This window comes from Scardinius erythrophthalmus (assembly GCF_964197995.2).
Source record: "Scardinius erythrophthalmus genome assembly, chromosome: 3".
Taxonomy (NCBI): domain Eukaryota; kingdom Metazoa; phylum Chordata; class Actinopteri; order Cypriniformes; family Leuciscidae; genus Scardinius; species Scardinius erythrophthalmus.
The window spans coordinates 15,411,180-15,434,765 of record NC_138223.1 but is presented as its reverse complement, the minus strand read 5'-3'; the positions used below and the strand labels follow the sequence as shown (position 1 = coordinate 15,434,765).

Here is a 23,586-nt window from a genome sequence, read left to right as displayed (position 1 = left end):
TTCTATGACATCAAATACACTACTTAGCAAAGATACACCTAATTATTTTTAATGGCAATCAAACTAATCAATTACCTTAAATGTACAATTAGGCACGATTAATTTCTGAAACCACAACTTTTTTTGACAAGTTTTATTTATACAAAACTAGCTGTAAAGTTTGAAAAGGCAAGTCATCCTACAAACAAATATACTGAAAGCGTATAGTGTACAGAGAGAGAAAACAGACTCAGTAAAAAACAGCAGGATTAAAAAGCAGCATAGCAACTACACTCCACAATGTAAATAATTCAACAGCGTTTTAAAATAAGTAATGGAAAGAGGTGATTTACAGAGTCATTTCTCATGCATTAGATGCACAAATCAGAGGTGTCCAAAAAGCTTTTAGTACAGACAATTTTAAATATTCCATTTCATTTTCTCAACTGAAAGTAATAAAAGCTTAAACATTTGTGCAATAGAGAAAGTGTGTTTAGCTGGCCAGTATCTGTCGCTGGCGTTTGTCTTTAGCTTTCTCCTGGGTGCGCTGGGCCAAAACTTTTCCCTCATGCGTTTGAGCTGTGCGAGTGACCGCGGAGATGCCGTCCACAAATTTGGTCTTGAAGAGCACGTTTGCATTGGTGAACATTCCATCTTTCAGAGACACCACCACAAACTGCAAAGAATAAAAATGGCTCATTCAGTTTCTGTTCAAATACAGTCATGTTATAGCTGTGTATTACTGATGCGCTGGAAAACTAACGTGTAGCTCATTTCGACATTCATTTTGAGCATGTGCATTACCTGTGAGTGTGTAAAGTGTGTCCTCAGCATCTGTCCGATGTTTTGCGTGTGTGAGAGATCAAGAGCGGCATCCACTTCATCCAGGATGTAAATGGGAGCGGGTTTGAACAGCAACATAGCTAAAATTAGAGAGAGCGCCACCAGAGACCTGAAACAAATGCATCAGGTGATCAATGGGCAGCACATGTACTGGGAAATATGCAGTAATAGGCTCAGTCCACGATCCGATGCTCTAATGGATCTGTGGCCGAGAAATGGTGACCTGGAGAGCCATAACCAAAATAGCTATTGATTCCAGGAGCGATATGCCACTTTTAGCAGAAGTGTTATGCAAAGGCTGACCTTTGACCCCCGCTGAGCTCTGTTAAGTTCTCTTTCCAGGTTTTCCCTAGAGCCACTTTAAACTCCAACCCATCCAGGACACCACACCCCTCGGGTGGAGCCAAACGAGCATTTGCACCAGGCAACAAGGTGGAGAAAATAGAGCCAAAATCCTTGTTCACCTGCAATTACACAGACTGCACTGAACCGGATGCAATATGATTATTTTATCTTTTTCTCACCAGATGTGACCAATTCATTTGTCAAATTTGTATTTTACCTTCTGCCATGCCACATTGAGTGCCTCGTTCTTCTTCTGGTCCAACTCTTCAATCGTTTCCAGGATTTTGGCTTTATCATTCTCAACAATTCTCTTTTTCTTCTTCAGATCATTGTACTGAAAGAAGGCAGACAAATAATATAAAAAGCATAAGAATTAATAATGATAATGGTTAATACTACTACTACTACTACTACTACTACTAATAATAATATAACAAAATACCAGAGCTGTAATGGTCAAATCTCCAAAACATCCATGAACACCACCACAAAATAATAATAATAAAAATGACTGCCATCAAAGGAATAAATTACTTTAAAATATACTGAAAAAAAAAAAAAAAGTTGTTTTAAATTGTAATAATATTTCACAGGCTACAAATTAAATTCAGCCTTGGTGAGCATCATACCCTCTCCTCAGCCTCACTGAGCATGTTCATGGCTCTGCGGTTGACGTTCCTCTCCAGCTTGTCTTTAGTCTCCTCGAGTCTCTTCAGCCTCTGTCCAGCCTCTTTGGGGTTGTTGGTCTTGAAATCGTAGGCAGTGTTAGGTTGACCGAAGAGATGCTTCTCAGAGGAAATCCAGTCATTCTCAGCTAACATGCGGGCCACCTGAACACAAGCCAACATTACACACAGTCTAATCAGCAACACACTAGTCTGTATTGGTATCATTCACTTCCTCTGACCTTGGCTGTGGCATCTGCGCTGTCTTTCTTGTGTTTGCTGATGTTGTGTTCCAGCTCTCTGATTTTGAGCTGGGCGTCATTGTTTTGTTCTCTGAGGCGGTTTGCTTCTCCGGTCTTTCCTTTAATCTCTCTCTCCTGTCCCAAAATCACCTCTTTCTGCTTGGACAGCTGCTCCTGCGCAACACGCACTGCTTCCTAAACACACAAAGTGTGAGTTAACATATATGGCACAGAAATGAAACGCATAACCTTTAAGGGACATCTCTGTAAGGCAACTGTAGTTCTTTACCTTACTGGCCAAAACTTCAGTGGACATGGTGTCGATCTGCTCCTGTATGGCTTTGAGAGCTTCATCTACAGCTTGAATCTGCTGCTCATATCCAGTCTGTTCTCTCTTCAGCTCCTCCAACTCCAGAGCTACAGCATCTGCCTCCTACAGAAAGAAAGAAAGAAGTTTCAACACCTAAAACACTATGGCCTGGTTTCACAGACAGGGCTTAGATTAAGCCAGGATTAGGCCTTAGTTTAATAAGGACATTTAAGTAGCTTTTATAAACGTTCCTTAGAAAAAAAAAAAAAACATTCCTGATGTGCATCTTGAGACAAAACAATGGCTCTGAGATATTATAAGATGTGCCAGTTCACATTGTCTGAGAAACCAGGGAAAAGAGTCTGTTTAAACCCCAGAATTCCCACACCTTTTGACCAGTGTATCCTTACAACTTTTGCAGTCATTCCTGATTACTGAATAAGGACTTTTTAAAGACTGATCTTACGAAGAGCAACTTCATAGGCTAGAGAGAAAAAAATCCCCTGATGATTCTATGTTTTCCATGACTATCAGAACCCTGATGCAAGATAAATAAAATAAACCCAGATTAGATCTAAAAAAAATGAATTTCAGTGATCAAAAGTCTGCAAGAAATGTCACAATCCCTATTCAGATGGTAATTGTTTCTCAAGATGTCTGTTTTGCAAATTGCATGACTCCTCTGTGATAAAACTCATGCGTTTAAATTAAATCAGTGGAGGAACGAGTTCTGTGATCCTGCAAACTTGAAAATGCACTTCTCACGTGGTTAGTGACATGTAAAACAATATAATTTCCTTGTCTACTCTGACACTAGTGGATGAAAACTGAACAGAGCAGGATGATGTCATCACTGTTTTCTCCAGAGCTGAACTGAACTCGTTCCATAATTGATGACCTCACAGTTATTGAACCGAAATGAATCAACACTGAACTGATTTCACCTAAATAATGACTGTTTACTATTGTCTTTTTAGAGCTGCTTTACAGCAGAATTGAAGTTTGTTTGCATCATTTCCTGTTTAATCACTGTAAAGCTGCTTTGAAAATCTATATGTGACCCTGGACCACAAAACCAGTCTTATGGGTAATTTTTTAAAATTGAGATTTATACATCATCTGAAAGCTGAATACATAATTTTTCCATTGATGTATGGTTTGTTAGGATAGGACAATATTTGGCCGAGGTACAACTATTTGAAAATCTGGAATCTGAGGGTACAGAAAAATCGAAATATTGAGAAAATCGCCTTTAAAGTTGTCCATTTCTATGGACAATAGTGCTGCATCCATTCACAAAAATAAATGTTTTATATATTTAAGGTGGGAAATTTACAAAATATCTTCATGGAACATGATCCTTACTTAATATCCTAATGATTTTTGGCATAAAAGAAAAATCTATAATTTTGACCCATACAATGTATTATTGGCTATTGCCACAAATATACCCGTGCAACATAAGACTGGTTTTGTGATCCAGGGTCACATATTGTATAAAGCACTATTTAAATAAAGGTGACTTGACAACAAATTCAATAACAGGAAAATAATATGTATTATTAATTCATTTAAATATCCTATTTAATAATAAAAAGGACACTATAGTTTACTTTAAATGTTTTTTATCTTGCTTTTTTTCTCTCTCCTATTGATACTTTGCACGTGACGTCACAAGTACTGGCTGGCGGGCAAGAACGTCGTTCTCCAGCAACGAAACCCAGTAAACTAATCAAGGGTTGCCAGTTTTACTATACAAAAGTTGGTGTTTTGAGGTGTAAACGACATGCCAGATAGTTGTGCGATTGGTTGCACTAACCGCAGATGAGATAAGCAACCTTCACAGTATACACGTCTGTGCAGTGATCATTCCATCACTCCATCAAAGGTAATTTCAACATTTGTTTGAACACAATGGGTGTATGATCATGTAATTAATCGTGTCTTTAAGTTACCCTGTAGTTTCGTCAATCAACACCACCAGCTGGTTCGGTGAGTCAGCTGTTTGTGTTATGAGTCTAAGCTAGGCTAACTGTACGTTCACACCGCCACCGGCGAGAGCGGCAAAATTCATTGAAAATGAATGATTTCCGGGCACTTTGCCGCTCTCGCCGGTGGCGGTGTGAACGTACAGTAACAGCTGTCATCTTTTGCTAACAATAACAGAAGTGTGTGATAGGTTGTTTTGAGGTTTGCGATATCTATAATTTTCAATGAGAACCAGAGATGACCCAACAGTAGCGCTAGATTATTTACGGAGGAATTATTACTGCTCGATTATCTAAAAAAAAAAAAAATTGTCTGCTTTACACAATTTAGCTACCTTGGAGTTAACGTTAATCCTAGTCCATAGTTATGCAGCTAGCTCGCTAACAGACTTGATAGCTACTAGAAAGTCCTGGAACTACAGGACTCTACGTTGAAAATACCCGTTTGTTGCCCGCCAGGTATCCGTGGTAGTCACGTGACTGCAAAGTATCAATACTATGGATGTCATTTTAAAAAGGTGGAAGTTAGCTTTCTAGTTAACACAACATCTCATTTACATAACAAAATATTGCAAATATCCATAAAAACCTGGCTGCTTTGCCGACTGGTGAAACGATTTGTTGTGCAAGCCCCAATTTATATCAACTGTATATAATGCATATTTTAAAATTGTATTGCATATCTGTTGCTACCATAATAATGGCCCATTTCAAAAGTTTGCATAATTTTTTTTTTTTTTTTAAGCTCCCACGAGCTGTAGTTGAGCGGTGATTTAATATTATTCTTGTAAACGGTTTCCAGAATTTGAGTAATAAAAGTCTCTATATTTGCAATGCATGTACATTACAACAGAATGCAACAGTTACAGACCGTATGGTTCTTGTGAAAAATGATTTACAAAAACTCTTTTAGATTGATCCCTTCATGTAAACTCAGATGTTGTTTCGGACTGCAATTAAAAGCGCGCGCGCACACACACACACACACACACACACACACACACACACAAAAACGAAATAATTTGGCTAGGAATTTTCACATGGGCGGTGGGAGAAAAACACAGAAAATCTGGATTCAGACAGCAACAAAATCACAGACTAGTCCCTGTAACCATTGAAAATACCTTGCGCCCCCATGAAAAAACAATTGCCATGCGAATAGGGCTTTAGTAAACGCAAAGTACCTGCTGTTTCTCTTTCAGTCTCTTGTTGAAGGCATCTGCCTTACTCTTGGCCTGGTTGAGCTTCTGCTGGGCTGCTTTAAGTTCTTTCTCTCTCTCGGCCTCAGCGTTTTTCATCTTGTTCTCCAGAACTTTGTACTTCTCCTCCGCCTTCCTCTGAACCTCTTTTGTCGTCTGTAGTGTTTCCTCACACTCCTCTAAAGAAACAGAGTACCAGGATGGTTAACAGACAGTGAAACCAACATTTAATCATATTGTGTAGCTATACAGAGCCCTGACTTCAGCATGAGAACTAGCGCACTTTGCATTTTGGCAAAGAGGGGTATTTGTGTGTACCGATGGTCTTGCGCAGGTTCTCCAGCTCCTCCTGTTGTTTATGGAAGGAGCTCTGCTGAAGTTTGGTCTCTAGGATCCGAGCCTCCTCAGTCTTCAGGTCTAACTGCTGCTTAAGCTGACGATATCTGAAGGAGGGAAAATTTTTTTTTACTTTTGTTCTGATTGGTCAGTGAGGATTTTTAAGAGGTTGTCTATTGGACAGAGGCTCACTTCTCAGCTGTTCCCTTGAGGCTGCTGAGCTCAGACTCCACTGCGGCGAGTTCTGCTTCTTTAGTCCTCAGACTGTCCTGAATATCCTTCACCTCAGCCAGTTTAGACAGGACGGAGGCCGTCTGAGCACGTGCACCTACACACACACACACACACACACACACACACACACACACACACACACACACACACACACACACACACACACACACACACACACACACACACACACACACACACACACACACACACACACACACACACACACACACACACACACACACACACACACACACCAGTTATTAGAGAACACCATGTTCTACTTTGACTTGTAAATGTTTGCAGACTGTAATCTAGTCTTCTGGATAAAAACCCCATAGAATGGTCCACCAATATACATTTTTTTATTGGCTGATGCGGAAAGTGATAACTAGAAAGAATGGGGGACCAGTGTAATGGTGACATTTACATTGTACAATTTAATGAGAGCAAAGATGCATATTTGATGCGTATCCTGTAGCTCAAACTGTAGAAGATTTAATTCCCAGGGTATGCATGAACTGATAAAATGTAAGATTAGCTAATAATGTGAAATCATCTGAAGAAAAAAAAAGAGAGAAAAGAACAAAGCAGAGCCAAAGCAACCCTCTAAAACTATAAAAAATTTAATTCTCATGGGTGAATCTCACAAAATCCATTAAGAAACAGGTAATAATCAGTGTTGATGTTAACTAAAACTATTAAAAATCATTTTGGTAATTGAAAAATAAAATATAAATATTTTTACCAAGGCAACAATTAGTACCAGGTACTAAAATAAGTACTAAAAATTTAAATAAATTATAGTTTTAATAGATTTAAAAATCCTAAAAATGACAAAGGCACATAACAAAATGAGTAAAATTGAAAATATTAAAATAAAAGCTAATTGAAAAAATAAAAATAAATAAATACTATAATAGTATATAAAATACAGGTCATAATTGCCTCCATAATCGAAAGGAAAAAAAAATATTCAAGAAGCTTATTTTTAAAGAATTTCGTAAAAATAATTATACATTCATTCTCATCAAAATCAAGAGAAAAAAAAAAAGTCTGATTTATGGTTAATTTGGAATTTTGGTGAAATTATATCCCAGAACAAATAGTTAAGAGTTATAACTTAGTAATTAATAACAGGTCTGAATACTTTTGCGAGGGTCTGTGATGTACAGTATCTCACACAGTTACAGACATTTTCACACATACAAACCTCCTGTTAATGTTCCCTGAGGATCAAACACGTCTCCTCCAAGCGTAACTGTTTTGGTGCTCACACCTTTGTCAAAGGCAACTCTTTTAGCATTATCCAAACTGTCACAAACCAGCGTAGTGCCAAAAACATACTCCATGGCCTTCCTCAACTCCGATTCATAACCTACCAACGACAAAGCCGTATGCACATTATCTGGCCCAACCTGCAATACAGAACAAATGGGTTTCCTTTCATTAAACAAAATCCTGTGGAGAATATTTCAAACAAATCATAATCAAATCAACAACAGCTCAATAGCAGAGCTCTCACCAAGTTTTTGGCAGCGCGCACTACGTTGTCATTGAGGGTACGTGCTGAGATTTTGTTTAGAGGAATGATGGTGTATCTGCGTCTCAGTTCACCCTTTTCCAGAAGCTTTTTTCCAGTAACCTGCAAATAGTCAAGTTTAAAATCAAAACATAATTTTGCTAGATAATAACATGTAGGATTTTTAAAATGCTGTTGAAAGAAGTCTCTTATGCTCACCAAAGCTGCATTTATTTAATTAAATATACAGTAAAAAGAAAACGGTAATATGTAAAATATCATAATTTAAAATAACCGTTTTCCACTTTCCATATATTTTAAACTGTAATTTATTCCGGTGATGGCAAAGCGGAATTTTCAGCATCCATTACTGCAGTGTCACATGATCCTTCAGAAATCATTGTAATGTACTGACTTGGTGCTCAAGAAACATTTATTATTATAAATGTTGAGAACAGTTGTACTGCTTATTTTTTGTGGAGAACAATTTTCAGGATAAATGTTATAATGTTCTAACAGCATTTATATAAAACGGAAATCTTTTGTAACATTATAAATGTCTTTACTGACACTGATGAATGTGTGACAGGAGGAGTGAGACAGCTCTCAAATTTCATCAAAAATATCTTAATTTGTGTTCCGAAGATAAATGAAAGTCTTACGGGGTTGGAACGACATGAGGGTGAGTAATTACTGACAGAATTTTCATTTTTGGGTGAACTAACCCTTTAAAGGAAGACTTACCTCGTTGTCGACCACTACGTTATAGAGTCGACCACCTGCAACCACCTCCAGGGCTGTAGCGTTTGACACATCAGTTACAGTGAAAAGATTTGCCACCAAACCCTTCACCTTACTGCGGTCCCAGCTCCTCTCAGGGTCCCTACACACACACACACACACACACACACACACACACACACACACACACACACACACACACACACACACACACACACACACACACACACACACACACACACACACACACACACACACACACACACACACACACACACACACACACACACACACACACACACACACACACACACACATTAGATTCACTGTTGTAATTCCTAAATGAATTAAGTGTATGAATGACACTTAAGCAATGAGTCTAGATGAAAATGGCCTGCATGTTCTCACGTGTATTCGAAGCGCAGGTTGGGGAATTGTCCCATAAGGGACTCGTAGGTTTCCCTGAGCTGATTGACATCCCGTGAAAATTGCCTCTTCTGCTCCAACAGACGATCCTCTCGTCCATCTGAAAAGTCAATCTACTTTTTAAAGTGTTTTAGACTTAAAAAAAGACTCATCTAATACTTAAATTCTGAATTAAATTTAATCTGAATTCAATCGGAGTTTACAATTCACATTCAGCCTACAATCACATTCAATATGTTTTAGTACCCTCATAGTTGAGTTTCTTCATTTCAGCCTGTAGTTTTTCTATGGATTTGTTCACAGCCTCAAATGTGTCCTGGTCTTTTTTGTAGCCACTGTCCATCTTCTTGACCTGAGCCTGTTTAGACTTCAGCTCCTGCTGAGCATGTTTCAGTTTCATCTGAGCCTAAAACACAGAACAGAGACATCAACAATCACCTTTAAAAATATATATATCATATATACACAACTGATCAAAAACTTTGGGTTAGTAAGAAATAAATGTTATTTTGCCAGGATGCATTAAACTGATCAAAAGTGAAAGTAAAAACATTTATTATAATGTAACAAATTTATATTTCAAATAAATGCTGTTCTTTAGAACGTTCTATTCATCAAATAATCCTATTTTTTTTACAAAAATATTAAGCAGCACAACTGTTTCCAACAAATACCAAATATTTCTTGAGCAATAAATCAGCATATTAAAATTATTTCTGAAGAATCATGTGACTCTGCAGACTGGAGTAATGATGCTGAAAATTCAGCATTGCCATCACAGCAATAAATTACATTGTAAAATATATATATATATATATATATATATATATATATATATATAAAAAATAGAATAATTAATTTGAACTGCAACAATATTACTGTTTTTATTGTATTTTGATCAAATAAATGCAGCCTCTGTAAGCATTAAACATCTTATCAAATTATTTCAAGGGACATTATTAATAAGAGTTATAATACAGCATGGACAGTGAATGAAGATTTTGAAGTATAAAGTGAGGACAAACATTCCCACATCACTGTGATTACTGGACTTGTTGAAAGTTTTTAAATGTTAAATAGGTCACCTGTTTGGCCTCTGTCTCAGCTTTACTTATGTCATTCTTGCAGGTCATCATCTGGCCACTAAGTGTGGCTTCAGCTCCGTCCTCATTGGCAGAGAGACCAGCAGACACTGCCTTAAAATGCTGCTGAGCCGCCTCCAGCGCTTCTGCGTCCTTCTGCCCCTCCTCCTGCACGGCCTTCAGCCGCTCCATCGCTTTGGCAACCTCCACTTCCTTAGCTGACATCATCTTTTTATCCTAGTTCAAACAAAGTTAACATTTAAATCATTTATATAAATAAACATTAAAAAAGAAAAAACATCGTTTTCTGGCAATATCTTGATTTTTATCAAAATACTTTAAAATATAGACCCCTCCCCCCACCTTACAGGATCAATTAATTTATTTTATTTATATCATTAGTTATTTTTCATTTTATTTGAGTATTTAAAGGGGACCTATTATGCAAAAATTATGTTTTGGTGTTTGAACACAGATGTGTGTAAAAAACAGCCTATAATTGTAAAAATCCACCCAATACTTTTTTTTATAATCATCATAAATAATGAACAATCTCTCCAAACGCGTGGTTTCAGATTTCCCCTTACTCTTACGTAAGAGTAGGGAAGCCCCGGCCATGACCGTTGACAATCTGCCCTTTTAGGATAGATCCCGCGCCCTGAGTGAGCCACAGTGACAGTAGTCGCCATTTCGGTTTACTCGCTGTAGCAGCTGGGGATATACAATGTCTGTGCCAATAAACATTATGTTCTGTTGTTGGATGAACCAACGAACATAAGAGTCTCCATAGACTCCTGGCATCTGAGTCACTGAGTTGTTTTACGGATATAAAGTTTACCAGTTTATTAAGCACTCCCCGAAAAGCCATAAAGTCTGTATATATTTGTTTACTGTTAGTTGTAACGAGTGGTTTTGTGTAATTCGTAGGGGTGGGAATCTTTTACCATCTCACGATTCGATTCGATTCCGATTCTTGAGGCCACGATTCGATTCAAAATCGATTTTCGATTCAAAAAGATTTTCGATTCAAAACAATTCGATTTTATTCATAATGATTTCTAATCAGGTTTCTGATCATGATCTACTCTCATCTGCTTTGCTATACAGAATGACAAACATAATGACAGACATTAAAGTGTCTTTTTCACATTTATTAAGTTCAATTCTCAGGGAAGTGCCTTTTATCAAAAACATTGAAAAAATGTTTTTACTTGGTACTTTTAAAGCAAAGTATTTATGATGACCCGTAACGAACTTACTTCTAATACTTCCTATATTAATTTTATTAATAAAACAAATGGAAGTGATTTGGCAAGTCAACTGTAAGGTTACATTTGCCAGCATATGTCCCAACATTGCTGAGAACCAACAGGAAAATAAATGTGTGCTTGTTCTAGCAGCATACTTGTAGTAAATTAATACAAACTTCAGCATATTCTGAATCTCTAGCATAGTAGCATTTAATAATAGACTTCTAACCAACATCCTCTTGTTATTTCCAATTAGCAATATAATCCTTCAGACAAAAAAAAAAAACATTTTGCTGTAGCAAATTCACAAGCTGTTTTCGTTCAAAAATATAGAATTATGTACCAGAAGCTATCATAACGTATAATGCTTGTGGACTTATGCATATTCTGAATAATTAGTAACATACAAAGTCGCTCTTGACTTATAGTACACAACTAAATAATAAAGAGTTATGACTTGAAATGTTTGCTGTATACCACAATAAAAAACAGCTTATACAAAGAAAGTGAATGAACATCTGCAGAGAGTAACTTACAGTCAAAATGTAACTTTTTGTGACTGGCATTGCACATTTGGCGCTTAGCCATCATGCGTCCGTTATGTGCGCGTCTCTGTTATGTGCACGCCACAGACTGTCCGCGCACGTGCATGTCCGCTTCAGAGTTCCGCCTTTTGCGTTCCGTCAATGTTACGTTATTAGAATTTTTTTTTTTTTTAGAAAATCGATTTTTGACATTTGTGAATCGATTCAGAATCGTCCACGTCCCGAATCGCGATTCATCTAAGAATCGATTTTTTCCCCCACCCCTAGTAATTCGCTGTGTATGTTGATGATAATGAAAGGGAGAGAGAGAGTTTATGGATAAGACTTTAATGCGCACTTTTCTTGTACTGTTTTATTCAGCTCTTACGGTGATTTTCTGGAGTAAAACGGACGCTTCATGTTTTGTGTGAAGTACAATAAACGTCATAAAACTCATCAGTAAAGTTTTGGTCATCCTTTAAACGGGGTCCGCTACAACAGGCTTGCACTAATAGTGGATTAAAGCAAAATGACAGCATAAGTTATAACTGTAATTTAACTAAACTATACCTGCTCTATCTCCATGCAGCATATACTGCATTCTCTGGCTCTGTATGCATCATTGTTCCAGTTCAAACTGAACACCGCTAGTACAGTTTCTGACATTTTATTGCTTGAGATCTGTTTTGTTGCCACCAGAGCAAGAGCTCTTGAAGCAACAGCTCGGAACAGCTCATTTTGTTATATTTAAAAAAACACACACATAAATGGCTCATTTTTGCTCACCCCCAAAAAGTGTCCGTTTTAACATTCTATAAAAAATGATCTGTGGGGTATTTTGAGCTAAAACTTCACATACACACTCCAGGGACATCAGAGACTTTACTTTACATCTCTTAAAAAGGGGCATAATTGGTCCTCTTTAAACCTAATTTATTTGTAATAATTTGAATTACATACAGTTTCGCCAGTATTTTTATTAAAAAATTGTTTACCTCCTCCATGTTTTTGACCAGCTCTTTTCTCTTCTTGGTCTCATCTTTCAGATTTTGCTTCTTCAGGTCAAGAGCGCTTTGGGCCTTTGTGTCCACTCTCTGTACTTCAGACAGGGTCTCTTCCAGAGTCTTCAACACCCCCCCAACCTCCTAGAGAGACAGACACAGATATGAGACATACTAATGGAATACAACAGGAGACAGAACTATTCAATCAATCAACTGCACACTTTTCTAACAGGTATCAATTTGCATCATAAAATATTCAAAAATCATTTCCCGTACAAATAATTTAATACTTTTTGCCAGTCCATTACCCACTATCCTTACCTCTATCACAGACATTCAGTCTCCACAGGACAAATACTCGATTGCCAAACCTGTTCAGGTAAAGGAAAACCTACCTGTTTAGATCATAAGTCACCAAACCTTTTAGCAGACTGCGGTCCAAATCTGGACTGTGAATGGGTTTCATTAGGACCACAAATCATTTCTAATAAATTAGTGACAGTTTTCCTCTCTACACAGAACATTTAAGCCATCTTTACTCTGCAAAAAGCTGCAGGTTTGCAAGATACAGTTTGGTAATAGTCATTTTGACATGCTTTCTTATGATTAGAACTGTGATTGATTGCATTTATTATTATAAGTGAAAGCGCAAACATAATTTAAATCACCATTTCACATTTAGTTTTAGATTTTAGATGGTTTATTCTTAGATGTATAGTATATTAATAGCAGGAGAGGCGAGACATAGTGAGCACCGGGAGTTTGTGTGTGTGTGGCTTGTCTGTGTAAGAGATCCATTGAATGCCTGCATTGAAAGCGCGAGTACGGTGTGAGAAAAAATGTTTATTACTACATTAAACTACTATATAATGTATAACAATGCAATGGGGGAATATTTGTGGGCTCTAATAATAATAATTTTGATAATTTATTACTAATTCTGTGAAATATTACAAATTTAAAATACATTTTTTTGATTGTTTGTAATGCACTTTAAAATGTAATTTATTCCAGTTAAAGAATTTCAGCAACTTTTTCCAGTCTTTAGTTACATGATCCTTCAAAAATCATTCTAAGATGCTGATTTGCTGCTCAAGAAACATTTCTTCTTATCAAAGCACAAAAATATTACCTAATCCATACTTCTGAACGTAGTGTATTTCTAATATGGCATTCAAAAATGTAAACATTAAAGACTACACTTACATTTCTAACAGTATTATAGTTAATATATAATGTGGCTTCAGATGAACATTAATAATGATTAACTGATCTAAATGAATAACTTTAATGACCCATTTAGGGTTAAAAAACGGCTTATTTTGATGAAAACCGAGCAGTTCACATCCCTCAATAAATCATAAGCAATTCAAGTTTCACCTGCCCCACTTTAAACTCTTTGATTGAGTCTTGTATCACACAAATCAGAAAGCAGGAGTCACTTCTCCATCACTCATCCATGGATATCTTTCCATTTCTCAAGATCACAGCATCTTATATAGTTTGGTTGTGAGCCCCTTAAGGCTGAAATCATCCCTGTTGCTCCTGTTCTCAGATCAGTGTAACGCAGACTGTCTGCTCTGCTGCTCACCTTGTCCCTCTTGCGCTCCAACTCCTGTATCTCCGCGCTCAGCTCCTTCACTTTGGCCTCGTTCTGTCTCATGTTCTCCTGCAGCTGCGTGATGGAGGTCTGCATCTCCTGCAGTTCTTCAGTAGACTTCAGCTTGGTTTCCTCGGCGCACACAAACAGGTACGCCACATATAGTCGACTCAAGTGCTCGATCTCACGCATGAGCTTCTGGTACTCCAGGTAGGATGCACGTTCCTAAGAAGCAAGGGAGAAGGATAGGATATGACAAAAAGATAAGTATATATTGCACAAGTTATATGAACTTTGTCCACAGTACTAAGGAACTGAAGCTGGTAGAAAACTTCAGTGATAAACAAAATAATGTTCAGCAGCACAAAGAAACAGAGGCACACAGTAATGTATAGCCTTTATATCATTTATAGATTACATTATTTATTATTAATTACACATTTAATTTATTTATTATTTATTTAACTATTACTCCATTTAAAATGTCTTTTGGGTTTTACAGAAAGAAAAAAAAGAGGATTTTTTATAACAAAATTGTTTAATTTTAGATTTTTTTTTTTTTATAAAAACACATACCTCCTTCAGTTTATCCATAGCGGGCGTGATCTCCTCATCCAGGATCTATCTCACACACACACACACACACACACACACACACACACACACACACACACACACACACACACACACACACACACACACACACACACACACACACACACACACACAAAGACCATATCTGAGATGATACTGACGTCATTCCAATTGTTGGGTCATTTAAATAAAAAATAATATTTAAATAAATGTACATACAGTCTGAATCTCTTTGAGCTTGGCATCTTTCTTCTCAATAGTTTTCTGAGCACTGATCTTCTTGCACTCATACATTCTGGTACCTGCCGCTTCCTCAATCATGGCCAGAATCTATAGATAAAAACATGCCATAATTAAAAAAAAGAAAGAAAAGAAAACTATTAACTTGCATCCAAGACACTGGATGTTTGTGTCACTTCATCCATCAATCTCACCTCAGGAGGCTTCATGTTTAAAACCTTGGTGATTCTCCCCTGAAATAAACATAAAATTAGAGTTACTGGGAATGTGAACCCTAACTACAACTGAATCAGGAAATCCAAATAAAAATTGTTCTAAAAATCAACATGAAATCAAAATTGACACTATTTACTTGTGAAGTGTTTCAGACGGAAAATTGTCACATTACACAAGTAAAATAAGTTGCAAACAGCCATTCACATTCATTTTTAAATGAAAGTCCTGTGGTTTAGAATATGAATATCCAATACTTTTACAAAAATCTTATTAGGTCACAGAAATTCCTAGATGGGTGTATTATGGTTGTTACCTGCATGATCAGAAAGTGAGGGTTGTTCACATTCAAGCCAACTGAACAAAACAGATCCTGGACTCGCAGATTGTTTGCGTTGACGCCGTTGATGAGGTACTTGTTTCGTCCACCTATGACCACCTGAACACAACAAGCTTTGTTATTACTGTCTCTTTGATGCCATCTCTGAAATCAGTGATCTCTGGCCGAATACCTGTCGTGTGATGGTAATCTCATCATGGGTCTCAAAACCAAGGGGACTCTGTTTCTTGTTGGAGTTGTCGAAAGTAATGGACACAGTTGCCTTGGTGATTCCAGCCAGGCCATTTTTGTACACTAGATCTTGGAGATTAGTGGCACGAACCTATAATGTTTGACAAACCAAAACAAGCAGTATTACAGCTTTTGAACTCTGCAACTCATCATGCTCTCTCTGTTTCTTATAAAATATATCTCATATTTTCTGTTCAACTTTTATTTAAGGTTCTTGTTGTCATACAAGTGATTTATAAAATAGGCTAGAGCAATCAGAAATATTGTTTTTTTGTTTGATACACAAAAATAAATAAACAAAAACTGCGCAGCCACAGAAAAACTCCCATCACAGAGCTGATTTATACATATGGCTACGTGTTAATAACAAATTAGTTGAATGTATTAAAACGCACCTGTGATAAGTTAGTTATTCCCAGCAGAAAGCAGATGGAATCGAGGATGTTTGACTTTCCACTGCCGTTCAGTCCAGTGATGGCGTTAAAAAACGGATCAAATCCGTTAATCTCCGTCCTTTCGGCGTAGGACTTGAAGCCCTCTAGTACAATAGACTTTATGTACATTTCGATCAATCACAGTACGATTAAAAAATAATAACAAAGCTATATTAAACGCGATAACAACTTCAAAGAACCTCTGCGTTGCTTTCAGTTCAACCATCCAAACTTGAAATTTGGCGCCAGGCGCGTTTCCGCTCCGCCGTTCAAAAAAAGGGAGAGATGTCAGTTACTAGTAAAACCACAAACAAAGAAATTCACTCGAATCCTTCATATGTTTAGACTAAATGTTCAGTTTATTTTGATAAAATGCATGGTTATTACAATCAAGGCATTGTTATTAAAATTGAATTCATTTATTCTTTTGATTCAGGCTATGTTTTAGCCACCTAATTGATGGACCCAAAACATTGAAGCGTGTATGACGTCGGCAGGGCGGTTTAAGTGTCATTTCGTTCAAAAAGAGTGTGGTACTCTGCACATTTCAACTATTACATGATGCTATTATATTTTGATACACGACTCTATGGAATACACCCTGACTGGTCAATCGAGGCATTCTGCAATATTTTTGTGTAATAATCGCTAAACTAACTTATATTTTTTCTAGTAGCCCGCTTTTTATTTTCACGTAATAAAATACCGATTAATTTAGTCAGTATTAGTGTAGTGTGTACTCAGGGTTTATTTTTCAAAAATGGCCGCCTAACGTTACATGTTATTAAAATGTCAGGTTTTAGTGGCCCACAATATTTGAGAGTCCTGGAGACCAAGCATAACATGCATGCAGAGAACGAAAGCTATCGTGCACAGTTTTCAAATATTCTGCTAATTCTCCAAATGTTTTATTTGTTAAAAGTGAGGCATAAATCATTTTTATGGATGCTTCGCAATGCTACTGCAATGTCATAATATTTTATTTTACAAAACGTAAAGCACAGCCCAGTAGAAATGTGTAAACAGACGTTTCACCAGATGAGCTCACATAAGATTATTAAAAGTGCATGCTGTAATATCCACAAGTTTGTCTCATAGTTTCACTTTTTACAATGATAAACCATATTGATATAGCTTGCTTAATATAGCAGCTAAACATGCAAAAATATGTCAAATGTAGCATTTATAACAGTTAATAAATACATTTAAATTCAAGGCACAGCATTGCTAATCAGAAACACCCTTTTGTGTTTGCATTTGCACAAGCACAAATTGGATTTCACCCACACTGTGGAGTTATGTTACAGTTAGTGTAGGTCTAAGTGCTCAAAGCATAGCTAAGTGCTCAAAACACAAAGCATGGTCTTTGTACACTCCCAAAGGTTTACAGGTTACATTGAAATTACTTTTTTTTTTGGTCAACATCAAAAGTTTTGTCTGCTTTCTCTACAGAGGCACAGGACACAAGGAAAGACACACCAGATTAAAGGCATAGAAACAGATCTGCGCAAGGACAACACAGTCACCACGATCTGAATACATTGCAGTGGGTTGAATGTACGTCAAGTCAAAGTTCTTGAGTTTTAATGCCGTGTGGTGATGCTTCCTGCTCAGGGACAGCAGACAACGGGCCAACGTGTATTTCGCAGCACAGCTCACTGCTCTGACGGACCGCACAGAGTCGAAATGCATCAAGAAATAGGGATCATCCTAACACAGCAGAGAAATGCAAATTGAACATCTTTCAATGGAAAGAAATAGACAGCACTTCCTAATATAATATAGCACATCAAAGCAGTTATTTTGAAGTCTAGCTCATGTTTAACTATATAATATGTTTTTCAAGCATTTACGTAGCAGGTATAATCATAAATTAAAGGGGGATGAATGTTTGAACTCAACTCACTATATCTGGATCTCTACCATCCAGAATCAGAAGGTCTTCCAGGGCCCAGATCTCTGTTCTCTCATAGCTGTCCTCCAGCCCACAGTGCTGCAGCTTCTTGGTACGTGAATGCTTAACTTTCCGACACAAGACTACTGAGATCTGAGCTTCTTTATCCTTAGATACTAAACACACATTGGTTCTAGTTTTTATTCTACCCCTTCAACAAACAAAGTAATATATTTTACAATTCTTATTCCTTCACAAACAATATCTGATCATGTCCCCAGATGACCCTACTGTTTTTTTTTTCCTCCTCAGTGTCTCAACTTTTATCTGATGGAAAATAGCGCATGCCACATAAAATAATTATGCACAAAATAAGGTGAATTTTCTTACTAGAAACACAGAGAAAATGCCGTCCCTGATGTTGCTCCTCTATTTCTATAAACTCCACCAGCTTCTGTCCCTCCGGTCGGAACAAGACTCTTTCCATCTCCTCCCTCAGCAGAGATGACATCTCAGGCAGAAAAAGTGAGAGAAAATTAATTTAATCTCTTGAGAGAGCAAGAGCAGAGTGAGGGCTAAAATGTTTTCTGGAGGTGGACCTGGTTTGTGGGGTTTATTGCCATCCTTCCACCCAGCCCTCCCCCCCTCTCTCTCTCTCTTTCCAAACCTACTGTGCATTTTCAAATGAACAATGAATTGTGCCATTATTTTTATTTTTGGTTCTCAAAAGCTGATTTGAAATGAATCCATGATGGAAATATGCTTTTTTAAAGCCTTTTTTTGGGGGGATGTGTCAGGAATCATCATCAATAGTTTCTGTACATCATGCCAGAAATATTTTGAAATTATAACATTTCTATATATCATAGATAATATATCAATTATTTATATATTTTAATTATAACACCAGTCAGGTTATGTCTAATAATATCAAATATGTTTTTGGATTACACAATGGATTCAAAAACAAATAAATTAGCAAACATAAATTGTAGTAATGTTTGAGATATGTATATATATATATATATATATATATATATATATATATATATATATATATATATATATATATATATATATATATATACACACATTGGAATTTCTGCTTGTAAATGAGCAGTTTCACATCTTTTTTTTTTTTTTTTTTTTTGCTTTTTCTGTCATTACAAATATTATACAGCAGTCCACCCGTACAAGCCTGAAATATGGGTGCAGGGCACACATCTTCCTTCCTCTACATATCATCTCTGTTATTTGTTGAATTTGCTCTCCCTTTATTCTTAATCTATTTGTGAAAGCTTTTAGTCTTTTATAACCTGATCACACACACACACAACCACTAACAAACTCACTCCTGGCTTAGATGAGCTATGTCTGACTGATTGTACTTAAGTGGCCTTGGGGGAAAATACATCATTAGTTATGAAAACACATTTCCCTCTTAAATCTCCATCGTAAGAGGTGCAGTTAGAAACCATTATAATTATAACCTCTACAGGGATAGGCCACATATTGACTGTGGTCCCATCAACCTCTTAAGATTTGATATCCAGCGGATCTACAGATGCATAATTTATAGCCACAAAACACGTTCATACAAACAAGTGTTCTGATCGCATCTGATAAAGACTTTTTGGTAGTTTTATAGGCCTTCTTGATATCCATCTGTGTTTTCCGAAGACAAACTAATTAATAATTAACAAAATTCAGCTACCTGAAACTATACACTCAGGGACTATTTACCAAAAAGAAGAAATTACCTATGCTTTTAGTCTTCAGAGTAGCTTTTAGTTGGTCTTTGAGGGTTGACTTGTGGCCGCTGTTAAAGTCAGTTCTAAAGGATGGTCATGAGTTAGATTTGTTTAATTCTCCCATGTGCAGTTCCTTAGGTAATGGAGCAGTAATGGATTACAGAGATAGGGTTAGTGTTACTATTAAACCCATCAAAATCTAAGTCTAGGATTTTTTCCATTGACATGGTTTGTAAGAAAAATAATTTGTTAAAAAATGCAAGATTAATCTCTCATTTGAAAATGTATTAATTAGTTGATGTAAATTTTAGAATATAAAATTAAGAGATTTGTCTGTACTTTGGCACCATTTAAGCCCGCATGTGTTTCAAATAAGCCCACATCATGATTGATTCACAAAATGTGAAAAAAATATTGATTTTTAAGATGTAAAACATCAATATATTTATTCAGTGACAGGGAAGTATTTAAAAAATTTTTTTGATTTGAGCCCTGGGTACCAGTGGTCTGGAGCCTTAAGTTGGCTTGACTCTGGAGTTGTAGCTGGAAGTTTGACCGGGTGTATCTCGGGAGCCAAGCCGAGTTGGGGCTCCATACTCTGGGCTTAGGCGGGTCTCCTAGCTCGGAGCCTTAAGTTGGCTTGGTTCCCAACTAATCATTTCTCAGTCCAGACTTTCTGGCATCCGCCTTACAGTAAACATACAGTATCTTACATTTTTAAAGGAAGACATTGTCTTTTTTCACCATTACTCACTGTGGAATCATTCAAGCCCACCTTATGTGTTTCAATGAGAAATCCCTCTAATTACAAACTTCGATCAACTTTGAGTGAAAGTGTTTAATGATAACATTTCTTTGTGTGCTTTTACCTTACTAACCTTTTACCTTACCTTACTTACTACCTTAATTTACAACTATATTTAGATAGGCCTACAAATTACACACATTCATTCAAATCAGATAGAAATCCTACTTTCCCCACAGTCCCGAGCCCCTGGGACCTTCTGGTTCCCAGATATCGCCACTTCCTGTACAGCTTTGACCAGGCATAACTCTAGGCATGGAGGGGTCACCTAGTGGGCCCCTATGCCAAGAGTAAGAGCCCCAACTCGTCTTTCTTCCTGAGATACGGTCACTTCCTGTGGAACTTTGACTGTGCATAACTTGGGAACGTGCAGTTCCTTAGGTAATGGAGTAGTAATGGATTAAGGGGAAAGGCCAAGTTCGCCCAAAAATGAAAATTCTGTCATTATTAACTCACCATCATGTCGTTCCAAAGCTGTATGCTTTACCTGTATGCTGCAGGTGATGAGCAGGAGGAATGCTGGGAATTGTAGATTAGAATGTGAGTGAGAGAATGCAGCAGCGAGGGAGGAACGGTGGACTCGTGAAAGTATTTGTCGAAGAACATGATTGTCCAATCCATTCCAGAAGACCACCAGGGCACCAGATGGGAGAGCTAAAGGAACTCCTCCACATAATCCTCCAGCCGCCGGGAATCTTGGGAGAGGAGTAGGTCAGCAGGGTGAACTGGATACACTGCTGCATGGTTACTGAATGGAGCGGAGCTTGTTGAATTCATTCTGTGATGGTCTGGTCTTCTGTCACAAATAGAAGAGAACAGACAACAGAAGTGGATTCAACACAGAGTTTTAATGAGGAACTTCAGGAAAACACAACACAGGAACTGAAGGCAATGCTTGAGAATCCAAACTGGTAACTTAGCTGAATATAAAGTCTTTGTATTTTTTCCACAGGTAATCAGGCTGGAGAGGATTCAGAGGACTGCTGGGGGAGCTGGGTGAACAGATGATGGATGAATAGTGAACAGGCAGGCAGTCATAGTAGTCCTTCTTATGGGTGAGTGACAAGACCAGACCATCTGTGTGACTGAGGTGTGTGCTTAAATATGGTGATGGCTGAGTAAGTGCATGCAGGTAATGAGCAGGAGAAATGCTGGGAATTGTAGTTTAGAGTGTGAGTGAAGGAGTGCAGCAGTGAGGGAGGAATGGTGGACTCGTGACACATACGGGATTGGAATGATAAGAGGGTGAGTGAACAATGAAATAATTTTCATTTTTGGGTGAACTATCCTTAAGAGAGAAGTAATGAGACAAGTGCTGAAACCCACTGCAAATTTGATATTGAAGTGATCAAAAATGTATTAAAAGTGAAAGTAAAGAAATTGATAATGTTGAAAAAGGTTAAATAAATTGAAATAACATGAATAAATGTTTCATTTTAAAATATATTGAGATAGAAAACCATTAACTTTTAATGTGCAAAACAGAAAATAACATAAAAGTCCACACAAGATAAGGGGAACACAAGACAGGAATCATATCCTTGGTAGGTTGATTGTCTAAAAGTTTATGACCTAATATTTGCATAAAAGATTGAGGTATAGTAAATTGTATAAGTGTCACTATGTTTTTCAATAAAGTAAGAAGGCACATTTGATGAAATCTTTACTTCATTATCATTTACACCTATTTCTGTATGCAAATAAGATAATAATTGTAAAATTTTTCAAAGCTTAATTATTCAGTGTGAGATTATTAAACAACTGCAGAACCGAAGAACCATATGTCATAGCAATGTGAGGATGACAGTGCCAGCCTAACAGTCTGATGCCGGAAGTGGGCGGGGTAAAAGCATCTAAGGGATGGAGATGGGTAGGTTTAGGGGTGGGTTTAGGGATCGGGGGGTGGAGATGGGTAGGTTTAGGGGTCAGGGGGTGGAGATGGGTAGGTTTAGGGGTGGGTTTAGGGGTCAGGGGGTGGAGATGGGTAGGTTTAGGGGTGGGTTTAGGGGTCAGGGGGTGGAGATGGGTAGGTTTAGGGATCAGGGGGTTGAGATGGGTAGGTTTAGGGGTGGGTTTAGGGGTCAGGGGGTGGAGATGGGTAGGTTTAGGGGTGGGTTTAGGGATCAGGGGGTTGAGATGGGTAGGTTTAGGGGTCAGGGGGTCGAGATGGGTAGGTTTAGGGGTGGGTTTAGGGATCAGGGGGTGGAGATGGGTAGGTTTAGGGGTGGGTTTAGGGGTCAGGGGGTGGAGATGGGTAGGTTTAGGGGTGGGTTTAGGGGTCAGGGGGTCGAGATGGGTAGGTTTAGGGGTGGGTTTAGGGATCAGGGGGTGGAGATGGGTAGGTTTAGGGGTCAGGGGGTGGAGATGAGTAGGTTTAGGTATGGTATATGTAAGGTGGATATGTATGGTATGCGGTTCCGGCATCAGACTGTTAGGCTGGCGCTGTCGTCCTCACACTGCTGTGACATATGGTTCTGCGGTTCTGCAGTCAGACCTATCTCCTCGAGTCTGTCAGTCTTGTAGTGTGGGGTAGTGGATCTGGTAACCAAAACATTATAAGCTGTTGAACTGTCACGTTTGAATTGTCAAGACCTCTGTTTGACTTTCCCTGTAAAAAGTGTGAAAAGTCACTTTAGATAAAAGCTCAGCTAAATGGTTGTTTACATCCTGTCCATAGTGCTTTTATATCAGCATTATAGTCGCTCAGAACACCAAAGCACAGATAAACGTCTTTTCAGTATTTCATCTTCACTATATTTTGTGGCGCTGTAGACTACATCTATGTATCTATCTATGA

At 37.6% G+C, this 23,586-nt stretch overlaps 2 protein-coding genes across 2 annotated transcripts; both read right to left on the bottom strand.

The window, feature by feature from the left end:
• Window positions 1-34: 34 nt before the first annotated feature.
• On the bottom strand, window positions 35-16,626 carry smc2 (structural maintenance of chromosomes 2). The gene is made up of 24 exons (XM_081361041.1): window positions 16,301-16,626; window positions 15,847-15,996; window positions 15,651-15,773; window positions 15,316-15,354; window positions 15,101-15,211; window positions 14,864-14,908; window positions 14,279-14,512; window positions 12,679-12,828; window positions 9,913-10,146; window positions 9,074-9,233; window positions 8,810-8,927; window positions 8,405-8,543; window positions 7,664-7,783; window positions 7,352-7,556; window positions 6,100-6,235; window positions 5,890-6,014; window positions 5,557-5,750; window positions 2,364-2,507; window positions 2,075-2,269; window positions 1,797-1,997; window positions 1,385-1,501; window positions 1,126-1,286; window positions 784-931; window positions 35-655 (listed from the first exon to the last, which is right to left on the bottom strand). The coding sequence occupies exons 1-24, from the start codon at window positions 16,466-16,468 to the stop codon at window positions 473-475; spliced, it is 3,600 nt and encodes a 1,199-aa protein (XP_081217167.1). The 5' UTR covers window positions 16,469-16,626; the 3' UTR covers window positions 35-472.
• Window positions 16,627-17,785: 1,159 nt separating this feature from the next.
• Window positions 17,786-18,744, bottom strand: exoc1l (exocyst complex component 1 like; the record flags this gene model as incomplete). The annotated part of the gene is made up of 3 exons (XM_081361354.1): window positions 17,786-18,049; window positions 18,246-18,409; window positions 18,624-18,744. 3 exons carry the CDS (start codon window positions 18,742-18,744, stop codon window positions 17,786-17,788), a joined length of 549 nt encoding a protein of 182 aa, XP_081217480.1.
• Between the last annotated feature and the right edge of the window lie 4,842 nt (window positions 18,745-23,586).

Coding starts and splice junctions, on each gene's coding strand:
- smc2 (XM_081361041.1), bottom strand. CDS start 16,468: ATGTACATAAAGTCTATTGTACTAGAGGGCTTCAAGTCCTACGCCGAA. Junction 15,355..15,650: donor CTCACTTTCTGATCATGCAG/GTAACAACCATA, acceptor TGTTTATTTCAG/GGGAGAATCACCAAGGTTTT. Junction 1,287..1,384: donor TCAATGTGGCATGGCAGAAG/GTAAAATACAAA, acceptor GTGTAATTGCAG/GTGAACAAGGATTTTGGCTC.